We start from the raw sequence: 24,667 nt of genomic DNA on the forward strand, positions 1-24,667 counted from the left end.
TCTTGTTCCATGTCTGGTTCATACCCAGTGATCTCTTCCTCTTTTTTCAGCCCCCTTCTGTCGCCCCTCACCCTCCACCTTCCGTTCTGTTTCTGGTTCCATTTCTGGTTCATACCCAGGGATATCTTCCTCTTTTTTCATCCCCTTTCTGTCGCCCCTCACCCTCCACCTTCCTTTCTGTTTCTTGTTCCATTTCTGGTTCATACCCAGGGATCTCTTCCTCTTTTTTTCATACCCCTTCTGTCACCCCCTCACCCTCCACCTCCCTTTCTGTTTCTTTTTCCATTTCTGGTTCATACCCAGGGATCTCTTCCTCTTTTTTCATCCTCCTTCTGTCGCCCCCTCACCCTCTACCTTCCTTTCTGTTTCTTGTTCCATTTCTGGTTCATACCCAGGGATCTCTTCCTCTTTTTTCATCCTCCTTCTGTCGCCCCCTCACCCTCCACCTTCCTTTCTGTTTCTTGTTTCATTTCTGGTTCATACCCAGTGATCTCTTCCTCTTTTTTCATCCCCCTTCTGTCTCCCCCTCACCCTCCACCTTCCTTTATGTTTCTCGTTCCATTTCTGGTTCATACCCAGTGATCTCTTCGTCTTTTTTTCATCCCCCTTCTTTCGCCCCCTCACCCTCCACCTTCCTTTCTCTTTCTGGTTCCATTTCTGGTTCATACCCAGTGAGCTCTTCCTCTTTTATCATCCCCCTTCTGTCGGCCCCTCACCCTCCACCTTCCGTTCTGTTTTTTGTTCCATTTCTGGTTCATACCCAGGGATCTCTTCCTCTTTTTTTCATACCCCTTCTGTCGCCCCTCACCCTCCACCTCCCTTTCTGTTTCTTTTTCCATTTCTGGTTCATACCCAGGGATGTCTTCCTCTTTTTTCATCCCCCTTCTGTCGGCCCCTCACCCTCCACCTTCCTTTATGTTTCTTGTTCCATTTCTGGTTCATACCCAGGGATCTCTTCCTCTTTTTTTCATCCCCCTTCTGTCGCCCCTCACCCTTCACCTTCCTTTATGTTTCTTGTTCCATTTCTGGTTCATACCCAGTGATCTCCTCCTCTTTTTTCATCCCCCTTCTGTCTCCCATCACCCTACACCTTCCTTTCTGTTTCTTGTTCCATTTCTGGTTCACACCCAATGATCTCTTCCTCTTTTTTCATCCCCCTTCTGTCTCCCCTCACCCTCCACCTTCCTTTATGTTTCTGGTTCCATTTCTGGTTCACACCCAATGATCTCTTCCTCTTTTTTCATCCCCCTTCTGTCTCCCCTCACCCTCCACCTTCCTTTCTGTTTCTTGTTCCATTTCTGGTTCATACCCAGTGATCTCTTCCTCTTTTTTCATCCCCCTTCTGTCTCCCCCTCCCCCTCCACCTTCCTTTCTGTTTCTTGTTCCATTTCTGGTTCATACCCAGTGATCTCTTCCTCTTTTTTCATACCCCTTCTGTCTTCCCTCACCCTCCACCTTCCTTTCTGTTTCTGGTTCCATTTCTGGTTCATACCCAGTGATCTCTTCCTCTTTTTCATCCCCCTTCTGTCGCCCCTCACCCTCCACCTTCCTTTCTGTTTCTTGTTCCATGTCTGGTTCATACCCAGTGAGCTCTTCCTCTTTTTTCATCCCCCTTCTGTCGCCCCTCACCCTCCACCTTCCTTTATGTTTCTTGTTCCATTTCTGGTTCATACCCAGTGATCCCTTCCTCTTTTTTCATCCCCCTTCTGTCGCCCCTCACCCTCCACATTCCTTTCTGTTTCTTGTTCCATTTCTGGTTCATACCCAGTGATCTCTTCCTCTTTTTTCATCCCCCTTCTGTCTCCCCCTCACCCTCCACCTTCCGCTCTGTTTCTTGTTCCATTTCTGGTTCATACCCAGTGATCTCTTCCTCTTTTTTCATCCCCCTTCTGTCGCCCCTCACCCTCCACCTTCCTTTCTGTTTCTGGTTCCATTTCTGGTTCATACCCAGTGATCCCTACCTCTTTTTTCATCCCCCTTCTGTCGCCCCTCACCCTCCACATTCCTTTCTGTTTCTGGTTCCATTTCTGGTTCATACCCAGTGATCTCTTCCTCTTTTTTCATCCCCCTTCTGTCACCCCCTCACCCTCCACCTTCCTTTATGTTTCTTGTTCCATTTCTGGTTCATAACCAGGGATCTCTTCGTCTTTTTTTCATCCCCCTTCTGTCGCCCCTCACCCTCCACCTTCCTTTATGTTTCTTGTTCCATTTCTGGTTCATAACCAGGGATCTCTTCGTCTTTTTTTCATCCCCCTTCTGTCGCCCCTCACCCTCCACCTTCCTTTCTGTTTCTTGTTCCATTTCTGGTTCATACCCAGGGACCTCTTCCTCTTTTTTTCATCCCCCTTCTGTCACCCCCTCACCCTCCACCTTCCTTTCTGTTTCTTGTTCCATTTCTGGTTCATACCCAGGGATCTCTTCCTCTTTTTTTCATACCCCTTCTGTCGCCCCCTCACCCTCCACCTCCCTTTCTGTTTCTTTTTCCATTTCTGGTTCATACCCAGGGACCTCTTCCTATGTTTTTCATCCCCCTGCTGTCACCCCCTCACCCTCCACCTTCCTTTCTGTTTCTTGTTCCATTTCTGGTTCATACCCAGGGATCTCTTCCTCTTTTTTTCATCCGCCTTCTGTCGCCCCTCACCCTCCACCTTCCTTTCTGTTTCTTGTTCCATTTCTGGTTCATACCCAGTGATCTCTTCCTCTTTTTTCATCCCCCTTCTGTCGCCCCCTCACCATCCACCTTCCTTTCTGTTTCTTGTTCCATTTCTGGTTCATACCCAGTGATCTCTTCCTCTTTTTTCATCCCCCTTCTGTCGCCCCTCACCCTCCACCTTCCTTTCTGTTTCTTGTTCCATTTCTGGTTCATACCCAGGGACCTCTTCCTCTTTTTTTATCCCCCTTCTGTCGCCCCCTCACCCTCCACCTTCCTTTCTGTTTCTTGTTCCATTTCTGGTTCATACCCAGGGATCTCTTCCTCTTTTTTTCATCCGCCTTCTGTCGCCCCTCACCCTCCACCTTCCTTTCTGTTTCTTGTTCCATTTCTGGTTCATACCCAGTGATCTCTTCCTCTTTTTTCATCCCCCTTCTGTCGCCCCCTCACCATCCACCTTCCTTTCTGTTTCTTGTTTCATTTCTGGTTCATACCCAGGGATCTCTTCCTCTTTTTTCAACACCCTTCTGTCTCCCCCTCACCCTCCACCTTCCTTTATGTTTCTGGTTCCATTTCTGGTTCATACCCAGTGATCTCTTCCTCTTTTTTCATCCCCCTTCTGTCGCCCCTCACCCTCCACCTTCCTTTCTGTTTCTTGTTCCATTTCTGGTTCATACCCAGGGACCTCTTCCTCTTTTTTTATCCCCCTTCTGTCGCCCCCTCACCCTCCACCTCCCTTTCTGTTTCTTTTTCCATTTCTGGTTCATACCCAGGGATCTCTTCCTCTTTTTTTCATCCCCCTTCGGTCGCCACTCACCCTCCACCTTCCTTTATGTTTCTTGTTCCATTTCTGGTTCATACCCAGTGATCTCTTCCTCTTTTTTCATCCCCCTTCTGTCTCCCATCACCCTCCACCTTCCTTTCTGTTTCTGGTTCCATTTCTGGTTCACACCCAATGATCTCTACCTCTTTTTTCATCCCCCTTCTGTCTCCCCTCACCCTCCACCTTCCTTTCTGTTTCTTGTTCCATTTCTGGTTCATACCCAGTGATCTCTTCCTCTTTTTTCATCCCCCTTCTGTCGCCCCTCACCCTCCACCTTCCTTTATGTTTCTTGTTCCATTTCTGGTTCATACCCAGGGATCTCTTCCTCTATTTTTTCATCCTCCTTCCCACTGTGTTTGCACCCTGTGTCCTCCTGCACCCCTTTGCGCTCATTCTTCTCCTTGCCCATTCTTCCTCCAAGTATATGTGTGTCATGTTCCTCTGCTCTGTGTTGGTCTGTCCATCCTTCCTTCCCTTTCCGCTGTTCGAGGTCTTCTTTGACTATCAGCATCGACCTTAATTGTAAACAAAAAAGTAGGTTCTTGTTCTGTCCAAGTTCCATGACGGGATGCAAGGCCATTGATATGAATGATACAACATGTCCATGACACAAGGAATCTCTCCTGCAAAACCGTATTAACATGGGCACAATCATGGCGGTCACTGCTATGAATATTCAAGAAGGTTTCAGCAAACTGGAAAAGCCTTTCTTACTGATTACAGCGGCATCATCGAGGGGAGGCTTGGGTGTGCAAAGCAGGTGGTCTGAATATAGGTCTATGTACTCATATAATCAAAAAATTTGCATTGAAGATAATGTCTATCCCATATTCAATGTTTGCAACACACCCATAACCACATCCACAACTACAATGGCTCTCGGTAGAGCGCAAACCTCCGACAGGCGGAACATTTTACGTTTTGTACCCACTGATGGGCCAGATTTGGATCCGGACCTGAACAAAAATCAAACCACCTTGTTCTCGTCACATCAACAACTCAACTACCGATTTTTGTCAGAAAATGTCCACAACGTTCTGAGGTATATTGCTCACAGACAAACAGACAGGAGTGAAAACATAACCTCAATCCACCTTCGATGGCGGAGGGAACATGTGATTACCTCCGCCACTGACATTTTACGTTTTCTTCCCCTGTCTGTCTGTCTGTCTGTCTGTCTGTCTGTGAGCAATATATCTCAAAAAGTAGTGGATGGTTCAGACGAAAATTGTTGGACAGGTTGGATATGTGACAAGGACGAAGTTATCAGATTAATTGAAGATCCGGACCCGGATCCGAACTTTTTTCAGGACCCGGAACGGCAGTTATCCTGTCATATATCGTTTTGGTATGACCATTGCCAAGTGCTCATTACCATGTGAAAATGGCCACCAATATGACAATGCTAAAATGCTAAAATATGCATCGTTTTCACAAAAAATATCCATCATTGAGCCAAACGCCCTTCACTCCAGGTTAGCAAGAGACCATCAGTGTGAAACATTGTCCAACATTGCCCCCAAATGCCCATCGTTGCGTCAAAATCTCTATTATTGTGGCAAAGTTCCCTCCGTGTCCAAACGCCCATCATCGAGTTGATGTGACACTTACAGACGCTGAGGGCAGCCAGCATCCGCAAGGCCACTTCCGGAGCTGGGCATGTAGGGAAGAGCGGCTGCAAGACATAGTTGGAAAATGTGAGCGAGATAACGGCCTGGTTCGTAGGATAGATCACCAGCAGTGCCGACCACAACCGCAGGAACCTGGGAGCAGACAGGTTGGGGTTAAAAAGGGAATATTCCCTGAACAAGAAGTGCAGTCCTTCTTGTCGACATAAGTTATTTTCCAAAAAAAAGGCCATGATACAGTAAATCACGAATCCCATTCAATGTATTTGTTCATATTTGTACAAAATCAACGATAAATACTTCCATGGCTAACTTAACCCTGAACCATGGCTAACTTAACCCTGACCCATGGATAACTTAACCCTGACCCATGGCTAACTTAACCCTGACCCATGGCTACCTTAACCCTGACCCATGGCTACCCTAACCCTGACCCATGGCTCACTTAACCCTGACCCATGGCTCACTTAACCCTGACCCATGGCTCACTTAACCCTGACCCATGGCTAACTTAACCCTGACCCATGGCTACCTTAACCCTGACCCATGGCTACCTTAACCCTGACCCATGGCTAACTTAACCCTGACCCATGGCTACCTTAACCCTGACCCATGGCTAACATAACCCTGACCCATGGCTAACTTAACCCCGACCCATGGCTAACTTAACCCTGACCCATGGCTAACTTAACCCTGACCCATGGCGAACTTAACCCTGACCCATGGCTAACTTAACCCTGACCCATGGCTACCTTAACCCTGACCCATGGCTAACTTAACCCTCACAAAAGCTAAAAAGCACTAACCCCCATGTAGCCTAATCAGCACTAATCCCCATATAGCCTAATCAGCACTAATCCCCATATAGCCTAATCAGCACTAACCCTCACAAAAGCCAAAAAGCACTAACCCTCATACAGCCTAATCAACACTAAAACAAACACAACCGAAAAAGAACTAACCCTCACAAAAGCTAAAACGCACTAACCCTCATCCAGCCTAAGCACCACTCACCCTAACACAAGCTAAAAAGCACTAACCCCCATACAGCCGAATCAGCACTAACCATAACACAAACTAAAAAGCACTAACCCTCATATGCCGAATCAGCACTAACCCTAACACAAGCTAAAAATCACTACCCCTCATACAACCTAATCAGCACTAACCCTAACACAAGCTCATCAGCACTAACCCTCACGGAGCCACATCTGGTCCCCCAACACAGCCACATTAACGCACACTAAACGATACCTGGGACATCGAGCCACCTTTGCCTGATTCATCCAGAGCCATCGTTACTCACCTCTACCCAACCTTATGGAGCACCAACTGACCACAGCTACACCTCTACCCAACCTTATGGAGCACTAACTGACCACAGCTACACCTCCACCCAACCTTATGGAGCACTAACTGACCACAGCTACACCTCTAACCAACCTTATGGAGCACTAACTGACCACAGCTACACCTCTACCCAACCTGATGGAGCACTAACTGACCACAGCTACACCTCTACCCAACCTTATGGAGCACTAACTGACCACAGCTACACCTCTACCCAACCTTATGGAGCACTAACTGACCACAGCTACATCGCTACCCAACCTTATGGAGCACTAACTCACTACAGCTACACCTCTACCCAACCTTATGGAGCACTAACTGACCATAGCTACACCTCTACCCAACCTTATGGAGCACTAACTGACCACAGCTACACCTCTACCCAACCTTATGGAGCACTAACTGACCACAGCTACACCTCTACCCAACCTTATGGAGCACTAACTGACCACAGCTACACCTCTACCCAACCTTATGGAGCACTAACTCACTACAGCTACACCTCCACCCAACCTTATGGAGCACGAACTGACCACAGCTACATTCCAGGCTAATACGTACCCACTACCCAGTTACAACGATGTGAATTCTCTTCCAGCCTCATCCAGCGATAATACCATGTTAACTAGATGTTCAAAGAACTTCCTAACCCCCACAGTCGTGAGGGAAAAAAAGGACATAGCAGGACATAGCGAGCAGCAAGTTTGAATGGTTGAGGTGACATCTTTTGTCCAAGTACTGCTAAATGAAAGGGTTTTAAGATGTCAAAAAGGAGATATGTGTTCTCGTGTTCACGTATATAGTTATATTGAATTTTTTTTTTTTAAGGTTGGAGAACAAAAATTCAGAAGATTACTGTCATTGGTGCAGCGTCTTATACACCACCTCATTTAACACGTTATATTAGTTATCCATGCCTGGTGTTTGTGTCCTTTATGACATCCTTAAACTCAGTAAGTTTCCTGTTTGGGATGATTTTCAATCATATTATTTTGCCAGACAGGCAGACAGAGCATCATCTACTTCCTTCCTCTTCGTGCATGCACGACTGGGCCAAATTCAGAGACAAAGTTCTGCTAAACTACAGGTTCATTTTCCGATTCATATTGTACACCGCACCTTTCCTATGCCATCTCCAGGCATTGCAAATCGTCATTGCTGGGCACCGAAGGGGGCTCGGCAGTGACGCACACTGAAAGGGAGTACTCAGTTTTCACTCTGTTTGTTTGTTTGTTTGTTTTCTCTCTTGTTTGTTTTCTTTCTTGTTTGTTTGTCCAGACGATATCTCAGCCATCCTTTGAGCTAGGAAGCTGAAATTTCGGCACAGTAGTGAGCAAGTCCTTTGTCAAAAACCGTATTTTTTGTTTTTTGAATAATCAATTAATTGAGGAGTTATTTAATTATTAGCGATTAATTAAGTACTTATTTAATTAATCAAATTTCCTTTCTCTTCTGACCATTAACTCAGGCACCTTTTGTTAGGAAGCTGATATTTGGACATGCCAATGACCAGGTGATTTGGCTGCAAAGGCTATTTTTGATTTATTAATTACTCAATTAATCAATTAATCGATTAATTATTTAATTATTCGATTAATGACAATTTTTTTTATTTTTTTTTAAGTTGCAGATTCTGATGAAATGTTGGTGGTTTATGTGTTCTCTGACCGAATTTATTAATAATTAAAAAAATTTATGATTATTATTTATTTATTTTCATTATTAATCATTTATTTATTTTCTTTCTCATTTGGCCAATATCTCAGGCACCTTTTGAGCTCGGGAGCTAATATTTGGACATGAGTGACCAAGTGATGTGGCTATCAAGGATATTTTTGATTTATTGATTAATCAATTAATCAATTAATCGATTAATTATTTAATTATTCGATTAATTACTAAAAAAATATATAAAAAGTTACAGATTCTGATGAAATGGTGGTGGTTTATGTGTTCTGTGACCGAATTGATTAATAATTTAATTTTTTAATGATTATTTTTTATTTATTTTCATTATTAATCATTTATTTATTTTCTTTCTCATTTGGCCAATATCTCAGGCACCTTTTGAGCTGGGAAGCTAATATTTGGACATGACAGTGACCAAGTGATGTGGCTATCAAGGATATTTTGATTTATTGATTAATCATTTAATCGATTAATTATTTATTGATTAATCGATTAATTATTTATTGAGTAATCAATTAATTATTTAATTTTTTATTAATGACTTATTTAATTATATTTCTAAAAGATACATCTTCGGATGAAGCACTAGTGGTTTAGTTATGCTATTAGCCAATTGATTATGAAAATATTTTGTGATAATCTTTTATTGATTTTAATTATACAATTAATCAATCAATTAGTGTACACCTCTCCCTCCCAATGCAGCCTCAATGAGCTGCACTGCAGTATTGCCGGGCGCGGTAGGCGCCCCGGCAATGCCGCGCTGTAGGATATTTAATTATTTGGCATGGGGGCGGTGTACTTTGAATGTATCTGTACTTGTTTGTTTGTTTGTTTTCTTTCTTGTTTGTTTTCTTTCTTGTTTGTTTGTCCGGACGATATCTCAGCCATCCTATGAGCTAGGAAGCTGAAATTTCGGCACAGTAGTGAGCAAGTCCTTTGTCAAAAACGGGATTTTTTGTTTTTTTGAATAATCAATTAATTGAGGAGTTATTTAATTATTAGCGATTAATTAAGTACTTATTTAATTAATCAAATTTCCTTTCTCTTCTGACCATTAACTCAGGCACCTTTTGAGTTAGGAAGCTGATATTTGGACATACCAATGACCAGGTGATTTGGCTGCAAAGGCTATTTTTGATTTATTAATTCATCAATTAATCGATTAATTATTCAATTATTCGATTAATTACGAAAAAAATAAAATAATTAAGTTACAGATTCTGAAGAAATGGTGGTGGTTTATGTGTTCTATGACCGAATTGATGAATAATTTATTTTTTTTAATGTTTATTATTTATTTATTTTCATTATTAATCATTTATTTATTTTCTTTCTCATTTGGCCAATATCTCAGGCATCTTTTGAGCTCGGAAGCTAATATTTGGACATGAGTGACCAAGCGATGCGGCTATCAAGAATATTTTTGATTTATTGATTTAATCGATTCATTATTTATTGATTAATCGATGAATTATTTATTGATTAATCGATTAATTATTTAATTTTTTATTAATTACTTATTTGATTAAATTTCTAAAAGATACATCTTCGGATGAAGCACTAGTGGTTTAGTTATGCTATTAGCCAATTGATTAAGAAAATATTTTGTGATAATCTTTTATTGATTTTAATTATACAATTAATCAATCAATTAGTGTACACCTCTCCCTCCCAATGCAGTCTCCATGAGCCTCGCTGTAGGATATTTAATTATTTGGCATGGGGGTGGTGTACTTTGAATGTATCTGTACTTGTTTTCTTTCTCATTTGGCCAATATCTCAGGCACCTTTTGAGCTAGGAAGCTAATATTTGGACATGACAGTGACCAAGTGATGTGGCTATCAAGGATATTTTTGATTTATTGATTAATCATTTAATCGATTAGTTATTTATTGATTAATCAATTAATTATGTAATTTTTATTAATGATTTATTCAATTAAATTTCTAAAAGATACATCTTCAGATGAAGCACGAGTGGTTTAGTTATGCTATTAGCCAATTGATTAAGAAATTATTTTGTGATAACCTTTTATTGATTTTAATTGTACAATTAATCAATCAATTCGTGTACACCTCTCCCTCCCAATACAGCCTCTATGAGCTGCACTGCGGTATTGCCGGGCGCTGGAGGCGCCCCGGCAATGCCGCGCTGTAGGATATTTAATTATTTGGCATGGGGGCGGTGAACTTTGAATGTATCTGTACTTGTTATGTGCCGCACCTTTCCGATGCCATCTCCAGGCATTGCAAATCGTCATTGCTGGGCTCGGCAGTGACGGCAGTGAGGGGGGCTCGGCAGTGACGGGGGCTCGGCAGCGACGCACGCTGAAAGGGAGTACTCAGTTTTCACTCTGGTTGTTTTCTTGTTTGTTTGTTTGTTTTCTTTCTTGTTTGTTTGTTTGTTTGTCCGGGCGATATCTCAGCCATCCTTTGAGCTAGGAAGCTGAAGTTTTGGCACAATAGTGAGCAAGTCCTTTGTCAAAAACCGTATTTTTGGTTTTTTGATTAATCAATTAATTGAGGAGTTATTTAATTATTTGCGATTAATTATGTACTTATTTAATTAATCAAATTTCCTTTCTCTTCTGACCATTAACTCAGGCACGTTTTGAGTTAGGAAGCTGATATTTGGACATGCCAATGACCAGGTGGTTTGGCTGCAAAGGCTATTTTTGATTTATTAATTCATCAATTAATCGATTAATTATTCAATTATTCGATTGATGACTGAAATTTTAAAAATTTTAAGTTACAGATTCTGATGAAATGGTGGTGGTTTATGTGTTCTATGACAGAATTGATTAAGAATTTAATCTTTTAATGATTATTATTTATTTATTTTCATTATTAATCATTTATTTATTTTCTTTCTCATTTGGCCAATATCTCAGGCACCTTTTGAGCTGGGAAGCTAATATTTGGACATGACAGTGACCAAGTGATGTGGCTATCAAGGATATTTTTGATTTATTTATTCATCAATTAATCGATTAATTATTTAATGATTAATCGATTAATTAGTTATTGATTAATCAATTAATTATTTAATTTTTTATGAATTACTTATTGCATTTAATTTCTAAAAGATACATCTTCGGATGAAGCACTAGTGGTTTAGTTAGGCTATTAGCCAATTGATGAAGAAAATATTTTGTGATAATCTTTTATTGATTTTAATTATATGATGAATCAATCAATTAGTGTACACCTCTCCCTCCCAATGCAGCCTCAATGAGGTGCACTGCGGTATTGCCGGGTGCCGGAGGCGCCCCGGCAATGCCGCGTTGCAGGATATTTAATTATTTGGCATTGGGGCGGTGTACTTTGAATGTATCTGTACTTGTTTGTTTGTTTGTCCGGGCGATATCTCAGCCATCCTTTGAGCTAGGAAGCTGAAATTTCGCCACAATAGTGAGCAAGTCCTTTGTCAAAAACTCTATTTTTTTTTTTGATTAATCAAATAATTGAGGAGTTATTTAATTATTAGCGATTAATTAAGTACTTATTTAATTAATCAAATTTCCTTTCTCTTCTGACCATTAACTCAGGCACCTGTTGAGTTAGGAAGCTGATATTTGGACATGCCAATGACCAGGTGATTTGGCTGCAAAGGCTATTTTTGATTTATTATTTAATCAATTAATCAATTAATCGATTAATTATTTATTTATTCGATTAATGACTAATTTTTTATTTTTTTTAAGTTACAGATTCTGATGAAATGGTGGTGGTTTATGTGTTCTCTGACCGAATTGATTAATAATTTAATTTTTTTATGATTATTATTTGTTTATTTTCATTATTAATCATTTATTTATTTTTTCTCATTTGGCCAATATCTCAGGCACCTTTTGAGCTCGGAAGCTAATATTTGGACATGAGTGACCAAGTGATGTGGCTATCAAGGATATTTTTGATTTATTGATTAATCATTTAATCGATTAATTATTTATTGATTAATTGATTAATTATATTGATTAATCAATTAATTGTTTAATTTTTTATTAATGACTTATTTAATTACATTTCTAAAAGATACATCTTTGGATGAAGCACTAGTGGTTTATTTATGCTATTAGCCAATTGATTAAGAAAATATTTTGTGATAATCTTTTATTGATTTTAATTATACAATTAATCAATCAATTATTGTACACCTCTCCCTCCCAATGCAGTCTCGATGAGTTGCACTACGGTATTGCCGGGCGCCAGAGGCGCCCCGGCAATGCCGCGCTGTAGGATATTTAATTATTTGGCATGGGGGCGGTGTACTTTGAATGTATCTGTACTTGTTCCGATTTGTGTTCAAATATTACATTCAATTGAAATTAAGTTGTTCCTCGATCATAAACTGACATCTGCAGACAGACAGACAGACAGAGACAAAGTGAACCAATTGCTTACCCCCAGTTTTCACTTTGCCTCTGACTTATTTAATTAAATTTCTGAAAGATACATCTTCGGATGAAGCACTAGTGGTTTAGTTATGCTATTCGCCAATTGATGAAGAAAAAATATTTGCTTAACCCAATTTTCACTTTGTGCGTACGGGGTAACTAACATAGCCACATTTAGTGCAGACCCTCCTGGAGCTACATCCTGTGGTGTGTTGGGGTTAGTGCTGCAACTACTGCTCATCCTCGCACAGCTACATCCTGTGGTGTGTTAGGGTTAGTGCTGCATCTACCGCTGATCATCGCACAGCTACATCCTGTGGTGTGTTAGGGTTAGTGCTGCATCCCCTGCTGATAATCGCACAGCTACATCCTGTGGTGTGTTAGGGTTAGTGCTGCATCCCCTGCTGATCATCGCACAGCTACATCCTGTAGTGTGTTAGAGTTAGTGCTGCATCTACCGCTGATCATCGCACAGCTACATCCTGTGGTGTGTTAGGGTTAGTGCTGCAACTACCGCTGATCATCGCACAGCTACATCCTGTGGTGTGTTAGGGTTAGTGCTGCAGCTACCGCTGATCATCGCACAGCTACATCCTGTGGTGTGTTAGGGTTAGTGCTGCAGCTACCGCTGATCATCGCACAGCTACATCCTGTGGTGTGTTAGGGTTAGTGCTGCAACTACTGCTGATCATCGCACAGCTACATCCTGTGGTGTGTTAGGGTTAGTGCTGCAGCTACCGCTGATCATCGCACAGCTACATCCTGTGGTGTGTTAGGGTTAGTGCTGCAACTACTGCTGATCATCGCACAGCTACATCCTGTGGTGTGTTAGGGTTAGTGCTGCAGCTACCGCTGATCATCGCACAGCTACATCCTGTGGTGTGTTAAGGTTAGTGCTGCAACTACCGCTGATCATCGCACAGCTACATCCTGTGGTGTGTTAGGGTTAGTGCTGCAACTACTGCTGATCATCGCACAGCTACATCCTGTGGTGTGTTAGGGTTCGTGCTGCATCGACCGCTGATCATCGCACAGCTACATCCTGTGGTGTGTGCGGGTTAGTGCTGCATCTACCGCTGATCATCGCACAGCTACATCCTGTGGTGTGTTAGGGTTAGTGCTGCAGCTACCGCTCATCCTCGCACAGCTACATCCTGTGGTGTGTTAGGGTTAGTGCTGCAGCTACCGCTCATCCTCGCACAGCTACATCCTGTGGTGTTATGTTTAGCGCTGCAACTACCGCTCATCCTCGCACAGCTACATCCTGTGGTGTTAGGGTTAGTGCTGCATCCCCCGCTGATCATCGCACAGCTACATCCTGTGGTGTGTTCGGGTTAGTGCTGCATCCCCTGCTGATCATCGCACAGCTACATCCTGTGGTGTGTTAGGGTTAGTGCTGCATCTACCGCTGATCATGGCACAGCTACATCCTGTGGTCTGTTAGGGTTAGCGCTGCAACTACTGCTCATCCTCGCACAGCTACATCCTGTGGTGTGTTAGGGTTAGTGCTGCATCTGCCGCTGATCATCGCACAGCTACATCCTGTGGTGTGTTAGGGTTAGTGCTGCAACTACCGCTGATCATCGCACAGCTACATCCTGTGGTGTGTTAGGGTTAGTGCTGCAGCTACCGCTGATCATCGCACAGCTACATCCTGTGGTGTGTTAGGGTTAGTGCTGCAACTACTGCTGATCATCGCACAGCTACATCCTGTGGTGTGTTAGGGTTAGTGCTGCAGCTACCGCTGATCATCGCACAGCTACATCCTGTGGTGTGTTAGGGTTAGTGCTGCAACTACCGCTGATCATCGCACAGCTACATCCTGTGGTGTGTTAGGGTTAGTGCTGCAGCTACCGCTGATCATCGCACAGCTACATCCTGTGGTGTGTTAGGGTTAGTGCTGCAACTACTGCTGATCATCGCACAGCTACATCCTGTGGTGTGTTAGGGTTAGTGCTGCAGCTACCGCTGATCATCGCACAGCTACATCCTGTGGTGTGTTAGGGTTAGTGCTGCAACTACCGCTGATCATCGCACAGCTACATCCTGTGGTGTGTTAGGGTTAGTGCTGCAACTACTGCTGATCATCGCACAGCTACATCCTGTGGTGTGTGCGGGTTAGTGCTGCATCTACCGCTGATCATCGCACAGCTACATCCTGTGGTGTGTTAGGGTTAGTGCTGCAGCTACCGCTCATCCTCGCACAGCTACATCCTGTGGTGTGTTAGGGTTAGTGCTGCAGCTACCGCTCATCCTCGCACAGCTACATCCTGTGGTGTGTTAGGGTTAGTGCTGCAGCTACCGCTCATCCTCGCACAGCTACATCCTGTGGTGTTATGTTTAGCGCTGCAACTACCGCTGATCATCGCACAGCTACATCCTGTGGTGTGTTAGGGTTAGTGCTGCATCCCCCGCTGATCATCGCACAGCTACATCCTGTGGTGTGTTAGGGTTAGTGCTGCATCCCCCGCTGATCATCGCACAGCTACATCCTGTGGTGTGTTAGGGTTAGTGCTGCATCCCCCGCTGATCATCGCACAGCTACATCCTGTGGTGTGTTAGGGTTAGTGCTGCATCCCCTGCTGATCATCGCACCGCTACATCCTGTGGTGTGTTGGGGGTAGCGCTGCATCCCCCGCTGATCATCGCACAGCTACATCCTGTGGTGTGTTGGGGGTAGCGCTGCAGCTACCGCTGATCATCGCACAGCTACATCCATGCTAACCGACACGCGGTCAACTCCGACCTAACCCTCACGCAGTTGTCGCTCTCACAAACCATCGTCCAATCTCATCCAAGCCTCATCTTCACTCAAGCTACTCCTCCCTCATCCACATCCAGCACAAACCCTGACAGTGCCACATCCTGTGCTTACCCTCATCCAGCCTTATCCTGGTCTAATCCTCACATATCCACATTCAGGGCTTACCCAGCAAGACCTCCAAAGATGTCACAGACGTAAGAGTAGTCTCCTCCAGACTTGGGAATGGCGACGCCCAACTCGGCGTAACAAAGTGCACCAATGGCGGTGATCACACCGGTGATGATCCAGACAATGAGCGAAAGACCCACAGATCCAGCATTTTCCATCACTCCCTTAGGGGAGACAAAAATTCCTGATCCAATGATGTTTCCTTGAGGAACAGATTGAGGGAGGGAAACAGGGAAATGAGGATGTGAATCCATATAATGTACCAATGAGCCATCTTAAATATGTAAATGTAGTTTCACAACATGTATGTATAACCACTTTCATATGAAGCATCTTTATCATTGAAACCCTGAACATGTAAAAATGTTTAGTAAATACAATAATGTCTAAAAACATACATTTCCTTGTATATGTTAAACTTTAATCCTCATCCTTTAGCACAGCCTGGCCTGGGACTAACCCTCTCACAACCTCATCCAGGGTGACTGCCCTTCACACAACTACATCCTGGCTATCCCACACCGGGCCACTTCCAGGCTCGAAATTCACAAACAGCCCCAGATGCCCCAGATGGACATTTGCCTCATCACAAATACATCACATTTAAATTACATTTTAGTTTACATCATTACTTGGCTTACTGCACGTTGATACATCCGAAAGTGGCAGACAGAACCGAAACGACTGCTTTCAGACTCAGACAAACATGGGTTATAATTCCATATATTATATTATTTGTCTGTGATCTTATTAATTTGTCTGGATGAATGCAGGAGATGGTCACCCGCGAATGTACATGGGCGTGGGTTGGCCCCGATTGGTCATAGGTGAGGTTAGCCCAGGATGGTCCTGGGTGAGGGTTAGCCCTGGATGGTCCTGGGAGAGGGTTAGCCCCGGATGGTCCTGGGTGAGGGTTAGCCCCGGATGGTCCTGGGTGAGGGTTAGCTCTGGAATATGGATGGTCCGAGGTGAGATTTAGCCCCAAATGGTCCTGGGTGAGAGTTAGCCCCAGATGGTCCTGGGTTAGGGTTAGCCCAGGATTGTCCTGGGTGAGGGTTATCCCTGGATGATCCTGGGTGAGGGTTATCCCTGGATGGTCCTGAGAGAGGGTTAATCCCAGATGGTCCTGAGTTCGGGTTATCCCTGGATGGTCCTGGGTGAGGGTTAGCCCTGGATGGTCCTGGGTTAGGGTTAGCCCCAGATGGTCCTGGGTGAGGGTTAGCTCTGGAATATGGATGGTCCGAGGTGAGATTTAGCCCCAAATGGTACTGGGTGAGGGTTAGCCCCAGATGGTCCTGGGTGAGAGTTAGCCCCAGATGGTCCTGGGTTAGCCCCAGATGGTCCTGGGTGAGGGTTATCCCTGGATGGTCCTGAGAGAGGGTTAATCCCAGATGGTCCTGGGTTAGGGTTATCCCTGGATGGTCCTGGGTGAGGGTTAGCCCTGGATCGCCACGCCAAGACACAAACTCTACCAGCATTGTTATCACCATGTCAAGACACAACCTCGACCAGCATTGTTATCGCCAAGCCAAGACACAAACCCTACCAGCATTGTTATCGCCAAGCCAAGACACAAACCCTACCAGCATTGTTATCGCCAAACCAAGACACAAACCCAACCAGCATTGTTATCGCCACGCCAAGACACAAACCCTACCAGCATTGTTATCGCCAAACCAAGACACAAACCCTACCAGCATTGTTATCGCCACGCCAAGACACAAACCCTACCAGCATTGTTATCGCCAAACCAAGACACAAACCCTACCAGCATTGTTATCGCCACGCCAAGACACAAACCCTACCAGCATTATTATCGCCATGCCAAGACACAAACCCTACCAGCATTGTTATCGCCAAGCCAAGACACAAACCCTACCAGCATTGTTATCGCCAAGCCAAGCACAAACCCTACCAGCATTGTTATCGCCAAACCAAGACACAAACCCTACCAGCATTATTATCGCCATGCCAAGACACAAACCCTACCAGCATTGTTATCGCCATGCCAAGACACAAACCCTACCAGCATTGTTATCGCCAAACCAAGACACAAACCCTACCAGCATTGTTATCGCCATGCCAAGACACAAACCCTACCAGCATTGTTATCGCCAAGCCAAGCACAAACCCTACCAGCATTATTATCGCCATGCCAAGACACAAACCCTACCAGCATTGTTATCGCCAAACCAAGACACAAACCCTACCAGCATTATTATCGCCATGCCAAGACACAAACCCGACCAGCATTGTTATCGCCAAGCCAAGACACAAACCCTACCAGCATTGTTATCACCAAGCCAAGCACAAACCCTACCAGCATTGTTATCGCCAAACCAAGACACAAACCCTACCAGCATTATTATCGCCATGCCAAGACACAAACCCTATCAGCATTGTTATCGCCAAACCAAGACACAAACCCTACCAGCATTGTTATCGCCATGCCAAGACAAAAACCCTACCAGCATTGTTATCGCCATGCCAAGACACAAACCCTACCAGCATTGTTATCGCCAAGCCAAGCACAAACCCTACCAGCATTATTATCGCCATGCCAAGACACAAACCCTACCAGCATTGTTATCGCCAAACCAAGACACAAACCCTACCAGCATTGTTATCGCCATGCCAAGACACAAACCCTACCAGCATTGTTATCGCCAAGCCAAGCACAAACCCTACCAGCATTATTATCGCCATGCCAAGACACAAACCCTACCAGCATTGTTATCGCCAAACCAAGACACAAACCCTACCAGCATTGTTATCGCCAAGCCAAGCACAAACCCTACCAGCATTATTATCGCCATGCCAAGACACAAACCCTACCAGCATTGTTATCGCCAAACCAAGACACAAACCCTACCAGCATTATTATCGCCATGCCAAGACACAAACCCTACCAGCATTGTTATCGCCATGCCAAGACACAAACCCTACCAGCATTGTTATCGCCATGCCAAGACACAAACCCTACCAGCATTGTTATCGCCGTGCCAAGACACAAACCCTACCAGCATTGTTATCGCCACGCCAAGAAACAAACCCTACCAGCATTGTTATCGCCACGCCAAGAAACAAACCCTACCAGCATTGTTATCGCCACGCCAAGACACAAACCCTACCAGCATTGTTATCGCCACGCCAAGAAACAAACCCTACCAGCATTGTTATCGCCACGCCAAGACACAAACCCTACCAGCATTGTTATCGCCACGCCAAGAAACAAACCCTACCAGCATTGTTATCGCTACGCCAAGACACAAACCCTACCAGTATTGTTATCGCCACGCCAAGACACAAACCCTACCAGCATTGTTATCGCTACGCCAAGACACAAACCCTACCAGCATTGTTATCGCTACGCCAAGACACAAACCCTACCAGCATTGTTATCGCCAAGCCAAGACACAAACCCTACCAGCATTGTTATCGCCAAGCCAAGACACAAACCCTACCAGCATTGTTATCGCCAAGCCAAGACACAAACCCTACCAGCATTGTTATCGCCAAGCCAAGACACAAACCCTACCAGCATTGTTATCGCCAAACCAAGACACAAACCCTACCAGCATTGTTATCGCCAAGCCAAGACACAAACCCTACCAGCATTGTTATCGCCAAGCCAAGACACAAACCCTACCAGCATTGTTATCGCCATGCCAAGACACAAACCCTACCAGCATTGTTATCGCCGTGCCAAGACACAAACCCTACCAGCATTGTTATCACCACGCCAAGACACAAACCCTACCAGCATTGTTATCACCACGCCAAGAAACAAACCCTACCAGCATTGTTATCGCCACGCCAAGAAACAAACCCTACCAGCATTGTTATCGCCACGCCAAGACACAAACCCTACCAGCATTGTTATCGCCACGCCATGACACAAACCCTACCAGCATTGTTATCACCACGCCAAGAAACAAACCCTACCAGCATTGTTATCGCCACGCCAAGAAACAAACCCTACCAGCATTGTTATCGCCACGCCAAGACACAAACCCTACCAGCATTGTTATCGCCACGCCAAGAAACAAACCCTACCAGCATTGTTATCGCCACGCCAAGACACAAACCCTACCAGCATTGTTATCGCCACGCCAAGAAACAAATCCTACCAGCATTGTTATCGCTACGCCAAGACACAAACCCTACCAGTATTGTTATCGCCACGCCAAGACACAAACCCTACCAGCATTGTTATCGCCACGCCAAGACAGAAACCCTACCAGCATTGTTATCACCACGCCAAGACACAAACCCTACCAGCATTGTTATCACCACGCCAAGACACAAACCCTACCAGCATTGTTATCACCACGCCAAGAAATAAACCCTACCAGCATTGTTATCGCTATGCCAAGACACAAACCCTACCAGCATTGTTATCACCAGGCCAAGACACAAACCCTACCAGAATTGTTATCGCCACGCCAAGAAACAAACCCTACCAGCATTGTTATCGCCACGCCAAGACACAAACCCTACCAGCATTGTTTTCGCCACGCCAAGACAGAAACCCTACCAGCATTGTTATCACCACGCCAAGACACAAACCCTACCAGCATTGTTATCACCACGCCAAGAAACAAACCCTACCAGCATTGTTATCGCTATGCCAAGACACAAACCCTACCAGCATTGTTATCGCCACGCCAAGAAACAAACCCTACCAGCATTGTTATCGCCACGCCAAGACACAAACCCTACCAGCATTGTTATCGCCATGCCAAGACACAAACCCTACCAGCATTGTTATCACCACGCCAAGACACAAACCCTACCAGCATTGTTATCACCACGCCAAGAAACAAACCCTACCAGCATTGTTATCGCTATGCCAAGACACAAACCCTACCAGCATTGTTATCGCCACGCCAAGAAACAAACCCTACCAGCATTGTTATCACCACGCCAAGACACAAACCCTACCAGCATTGTTATCACCACGCCAAGACACAAACCCTACCAGCATTGTTATCACCACGCCAAGAAATAAACCCTACCAGCATTGTTATCGCTATGCCAAGACACAAACCCTACCAGCATTGTTATCACCAGGCCAAGACACAAACCCTACCAGAATTGTTATCGCCACGCCAAGAAACAAACCCTACCAGCATTGTTATCGCCACGCCAAGACACAAACCCTACCAGCATTGTTTTCGCCACGCCAAGACAGAAACCCTACCAGCATTGTTATCACCACGCCAAGACACAAACCCTACCAGCATTGTTATCGCTACGCCAAGACACAAACCCTACCAGCATTGTTATCGCCACGCCAAGACACAAACCCTACCAGCATTGTTATCGCCACGCCAAGACAGAAACCCTACCAGCATTGTTATCACCACGCCAAGACACAAACCCTACCAGCATTGTTATCACCACGCCAAGAAACAAACCCTACCAGCATTGTTATCGCCACGCCAAGACACAAACCCTACCAGCATTGTTATCGCCACGCCAAGACACAAACCCTACCAGCATTGTTATCGCCACGCCAAGACACAAACCCTACCAGCATTGTTATCACCATGCCAAGACACAAACCCTACCAGCATTGTTATCACCACGCCAAGACACAAACCCTACCAGCATTGTTATCACCACGCCAAGAAACAAACCCTACCAGCATTGTTATCGCTATGCCAAGACACAAACCCTACCAGCATTGTTATCGCTACGCCAAGAAACAAACCCTACCAGCATTGTTATCACCACGCCAAGAAACAAACCCTACCAGCATTGTTATCACCACGCCAAGAAACAAACCCTACCAGCATTGTTATCGCTACGCCAAGACACAAACCCTACCAGTATTGTTATCGCTATGCCAAGACACAAACCCTACCAGCATTGTTATCGCCACGCCAAGAAACAAACCCTACCAGCATTGTTATCGCTATGCCAAGACACAAACCCTACCAGCATTGTTATCGCCACGCCAAGAAACAAACCCTACCAGCATTGTTATCGCCACGCCAAGACACAAACCCTACCAGCATTGTTATCACCATGCCAAGACACAAACCCTACCAGCATTGTTATCACCACGCCAAGACACAAACCCTACCAGCATTGTTATCACCACGCCAAGAAACAAACCCTACCAGCATTGTTATCGCTATGCCAAGACACAAACCCTACCAGCATTGTTATCGCTACGCCAAGAAACAAACCCTACCAGCATTGTTATCACCACGCCAAGAAACAAACCCTACCAGCATTGTTATCACCACGCCAAGAAACAAACCCTACCAGCATTGTTATCGCTACGCCAAGACACAAACCCTACCAGTATTGTTATCGCCACGCCAAGACACAAACCCTACCAGCATTGTTATCGCTACGCCAAGACACAAACCCTACCAGCATTGTTATCGCCACGCCAAGACAGAAACCCTACCAGCAATGTTATCACCACGCCAAGACACAAACCCTACCAGCATTGTTATCACCACGCCAAGAAACAAACCCTACTAGCATTGTTATCGCAATGCCAAGACACAAACCCTACCAGCATTGTTATCACCACGCCAAGACACAAACCCTACCAGCATTGTTATCACTACGCCAAGACAGAAACCCTACCAGCATTGTTATCACCACGCCAAGACAGAAACCCTACCAGCATTGTTATCACCACGCCAAGACAGAAACCCTACCAGCAATGTTATCACCACGCCAAGACACAAACCCTACCAGCATTGTTATCACCACGCCAAGAAACAAACCCTACTAGCATTGTTATCGCCACGCCAAGAAACAAACCCTACCAGCATTGTTATCGCCACGCGAAGACACAAACCCTACCAGCATTGTTATCGCCACGCCAAGACACAAACCCTACCAGCATTGTTATCACCACGCCAAGAAACAAACCCTACCAGCATTGTTATCGCCACGCCAAGAAACAAACCCTACCAGCATTGTTATCGCCACGCCAAGACACAAACCCTACCAGCATTGTTATCACCAGCCAAGAAACAAACCCTACCAGCATTGTTATCGCTACGCCAAGACACAAACCCTACCAGTATTGTTTTCGCCACGCCAAGACACAAACCCTACCAGCATTGTTATCGCTACGCCAAGACACAAACCCTACCAGCATTGTTATCGCCACGCCAAGACAGAAACCCTACCAGCATTGTTATCACCACGCCAAGACACAAACCCTACCAGCAGTGTTATCGCCGTGCCAAGACACAAACCCTACCAGCATTGTTATCACCACGCCAAGAAACAAACCCTACCAGCATTGTTATCGCCGTGCCAAGACACAAACCCTACCAGCATTGTTATCACCACGCCAAGAAACAAACCCTACCAGCATTGTTATCGCTACGCCAAGACACAAACCCTACCAGTATTGTTATCGCCACGCCAAGACACAAACCCTACCAGCATTGTTATCGCCACGCCAAGACAGAAACCCTACCAGCATTGTTATCGCCACGCCAAGAAACAAACCCTACCAGCATTGTTATCGCCGTGCCAAGACACAAACCCTACCAGCATTGTTATCGCCACGCCAAGACACAAACCCTACCAGCATTGTTATCGCCACACCAAGACACAAACCCTACCAGCATTGTTATCGCCACGCCAAGACACAAACCCTACCAGCATTGTTATCGCCACACCAAGACACAAACCCTACCAGCATTGTTATCGCCACGCCAAGACACAAACCCTACCAGCATTGTTATCGCCACGCCAAGACACAAACGCTACCAGCATTGTTATCGCCACGCTAAGACACAAACCCTACCAGCATTGTTATCACCACGCCAAGACACAAACCCTACCAGCATTGTTATCGCTACGCCAAGACACAAACCCTACCAGCATTGTTATCGCTATGCCAAGACACAAACCCTACCAGCATTGTTATCGCTGCGCCAAGACACAACCCCTACCAGCATTGTTATCACCACGCCAAGAAACAAACCCTACCAGCATTGTTATCGCCACGCCAAGAAACAAACCCTACCAGCATTGTTATCGCCACGCCAAGACACAAACCCTACCAGCATTGTTATCGCCACGCCAAGACACAAACCCTACCAGCATTGTTATCGCCACGCCAAGAAACAAACCCTACCAGCATTGTTATCGCCACGCCAAGACACAAACCCTTCCAGCATTGTTATCACCACGCCAAGAAACAAACCCTACCAGCATTGTTATCGCTATGCCAAGACACAAACCCTACCAGTATTGTTATCGCCACGCCAAGACACAAACCCTACCAGCATTGTTATCGCCACCCCAAGACACAAACCCTACCAGCATTGTTATCGCTACGCCAAGACACAAACCCTACCAGCATTGTTATCACCACGCCAAGACACAAACCCTACCAGCATTGTTATCACCACGCCAAGAAACAAACCCGACCAGCATTGTTATCGCTACGCCAAGACACAAACCCTACCAGCATTGTTATCGCCACGCCAAGAAACAAACCCTACCAGCATTGTTATCACCACGCCAAGACACAAACCCTACCAGCATTGTTATCACCACGCCAAGAAACAAACCTGACCAGCATTGTTATCGCTACGCCAAGACACAAACCCTACCAGCATTGTTATCGCCACGCCAAGACACAAACCCTACCAGTATTGTTATCACCACGCCAAGAAACAAACCCTACTAGCATTGTTATCGCCATGCCAAGACACAAACCCTACCAGCATTGTTATCGCTACGCCAAGACACAAACCCTACCAGCATTGTTATCACCATGCCAAGAAACAAACCCTACCAGCATTGTTATCGCTACGCCAAGACACAAACCCTACCAGCATTGTTATCGCCACGCCAAGAAACAAACCCTACCAGCATTGTTATCACCACGCCAAGACACAAACCCTACCAGCATTGTTATCACCACGCCAAGAAACAAACCCTACCAGCATTGTTATCGCTACGCCAAGACACAAACCCGAACAAGCATTGTTATCACCACGCCAAGAAACAAACCCTACCAGCATTGTTATCGCCACGCCAAGAAATAAACCCTACCAGCATTGTTATCGCTACGCCAAGACACAAACCCTACCAGCATTGTTATCGCTTCGCCAAGACACAAACCCTACCAGTATTGTTATCACCACACCAAGAAACAAACCCTACTAGCATTGTTATTGCTACGCCAAGACACAC

General features: G+C 45.0%; 1 protein-coding gene across 2 annotated transcripts in view; it reads right to left on the reverse strand.

The window, feature by feature from the left end:
- The window catches only part of LOC137426659 (large neutral amino acids transporter small subunit 2-like), an 803,798-nt gene that overhangs the window by 757,906 nt on the left and 21,225 nt on the right, over positions 1-24,667 (reverse strand). The window contains exons 2-3 of one of the 2 annotated variants that reach the window (XM_068115419.2): positions 15,473-15,677; positions 5,085-5,236 (exon numbers count right to left, since the gene is read on the reverse strand). In XM_068115419.2, the coding sequence (XP_067971520.1) occupies positions 5,085-5,236; positions 15,473-15,677 (357 nt within the window). The remainder of the gene's footprint in view (positions 1-5,084; positions 5,237-15,472; positions 15,678-24,667) is intronic. The other variant, XM_068115420.2, reaches the window with a different exon arrangement.

This window comes from Myxine glutinosa, chromosome 5 (assembly GCF_964187855.1).
Source record: "Myxine glutinosa chromosome 5, kmMyxGlut1.1, whole genome shotgun sequence".
In the NCBI taxonomy this organism is placed as follows: Eukaryota; Metazoa; Chordata; class Myxini; order Myxiniformes; family Myxinidae; genus Myxine; species Myxine glutinosa.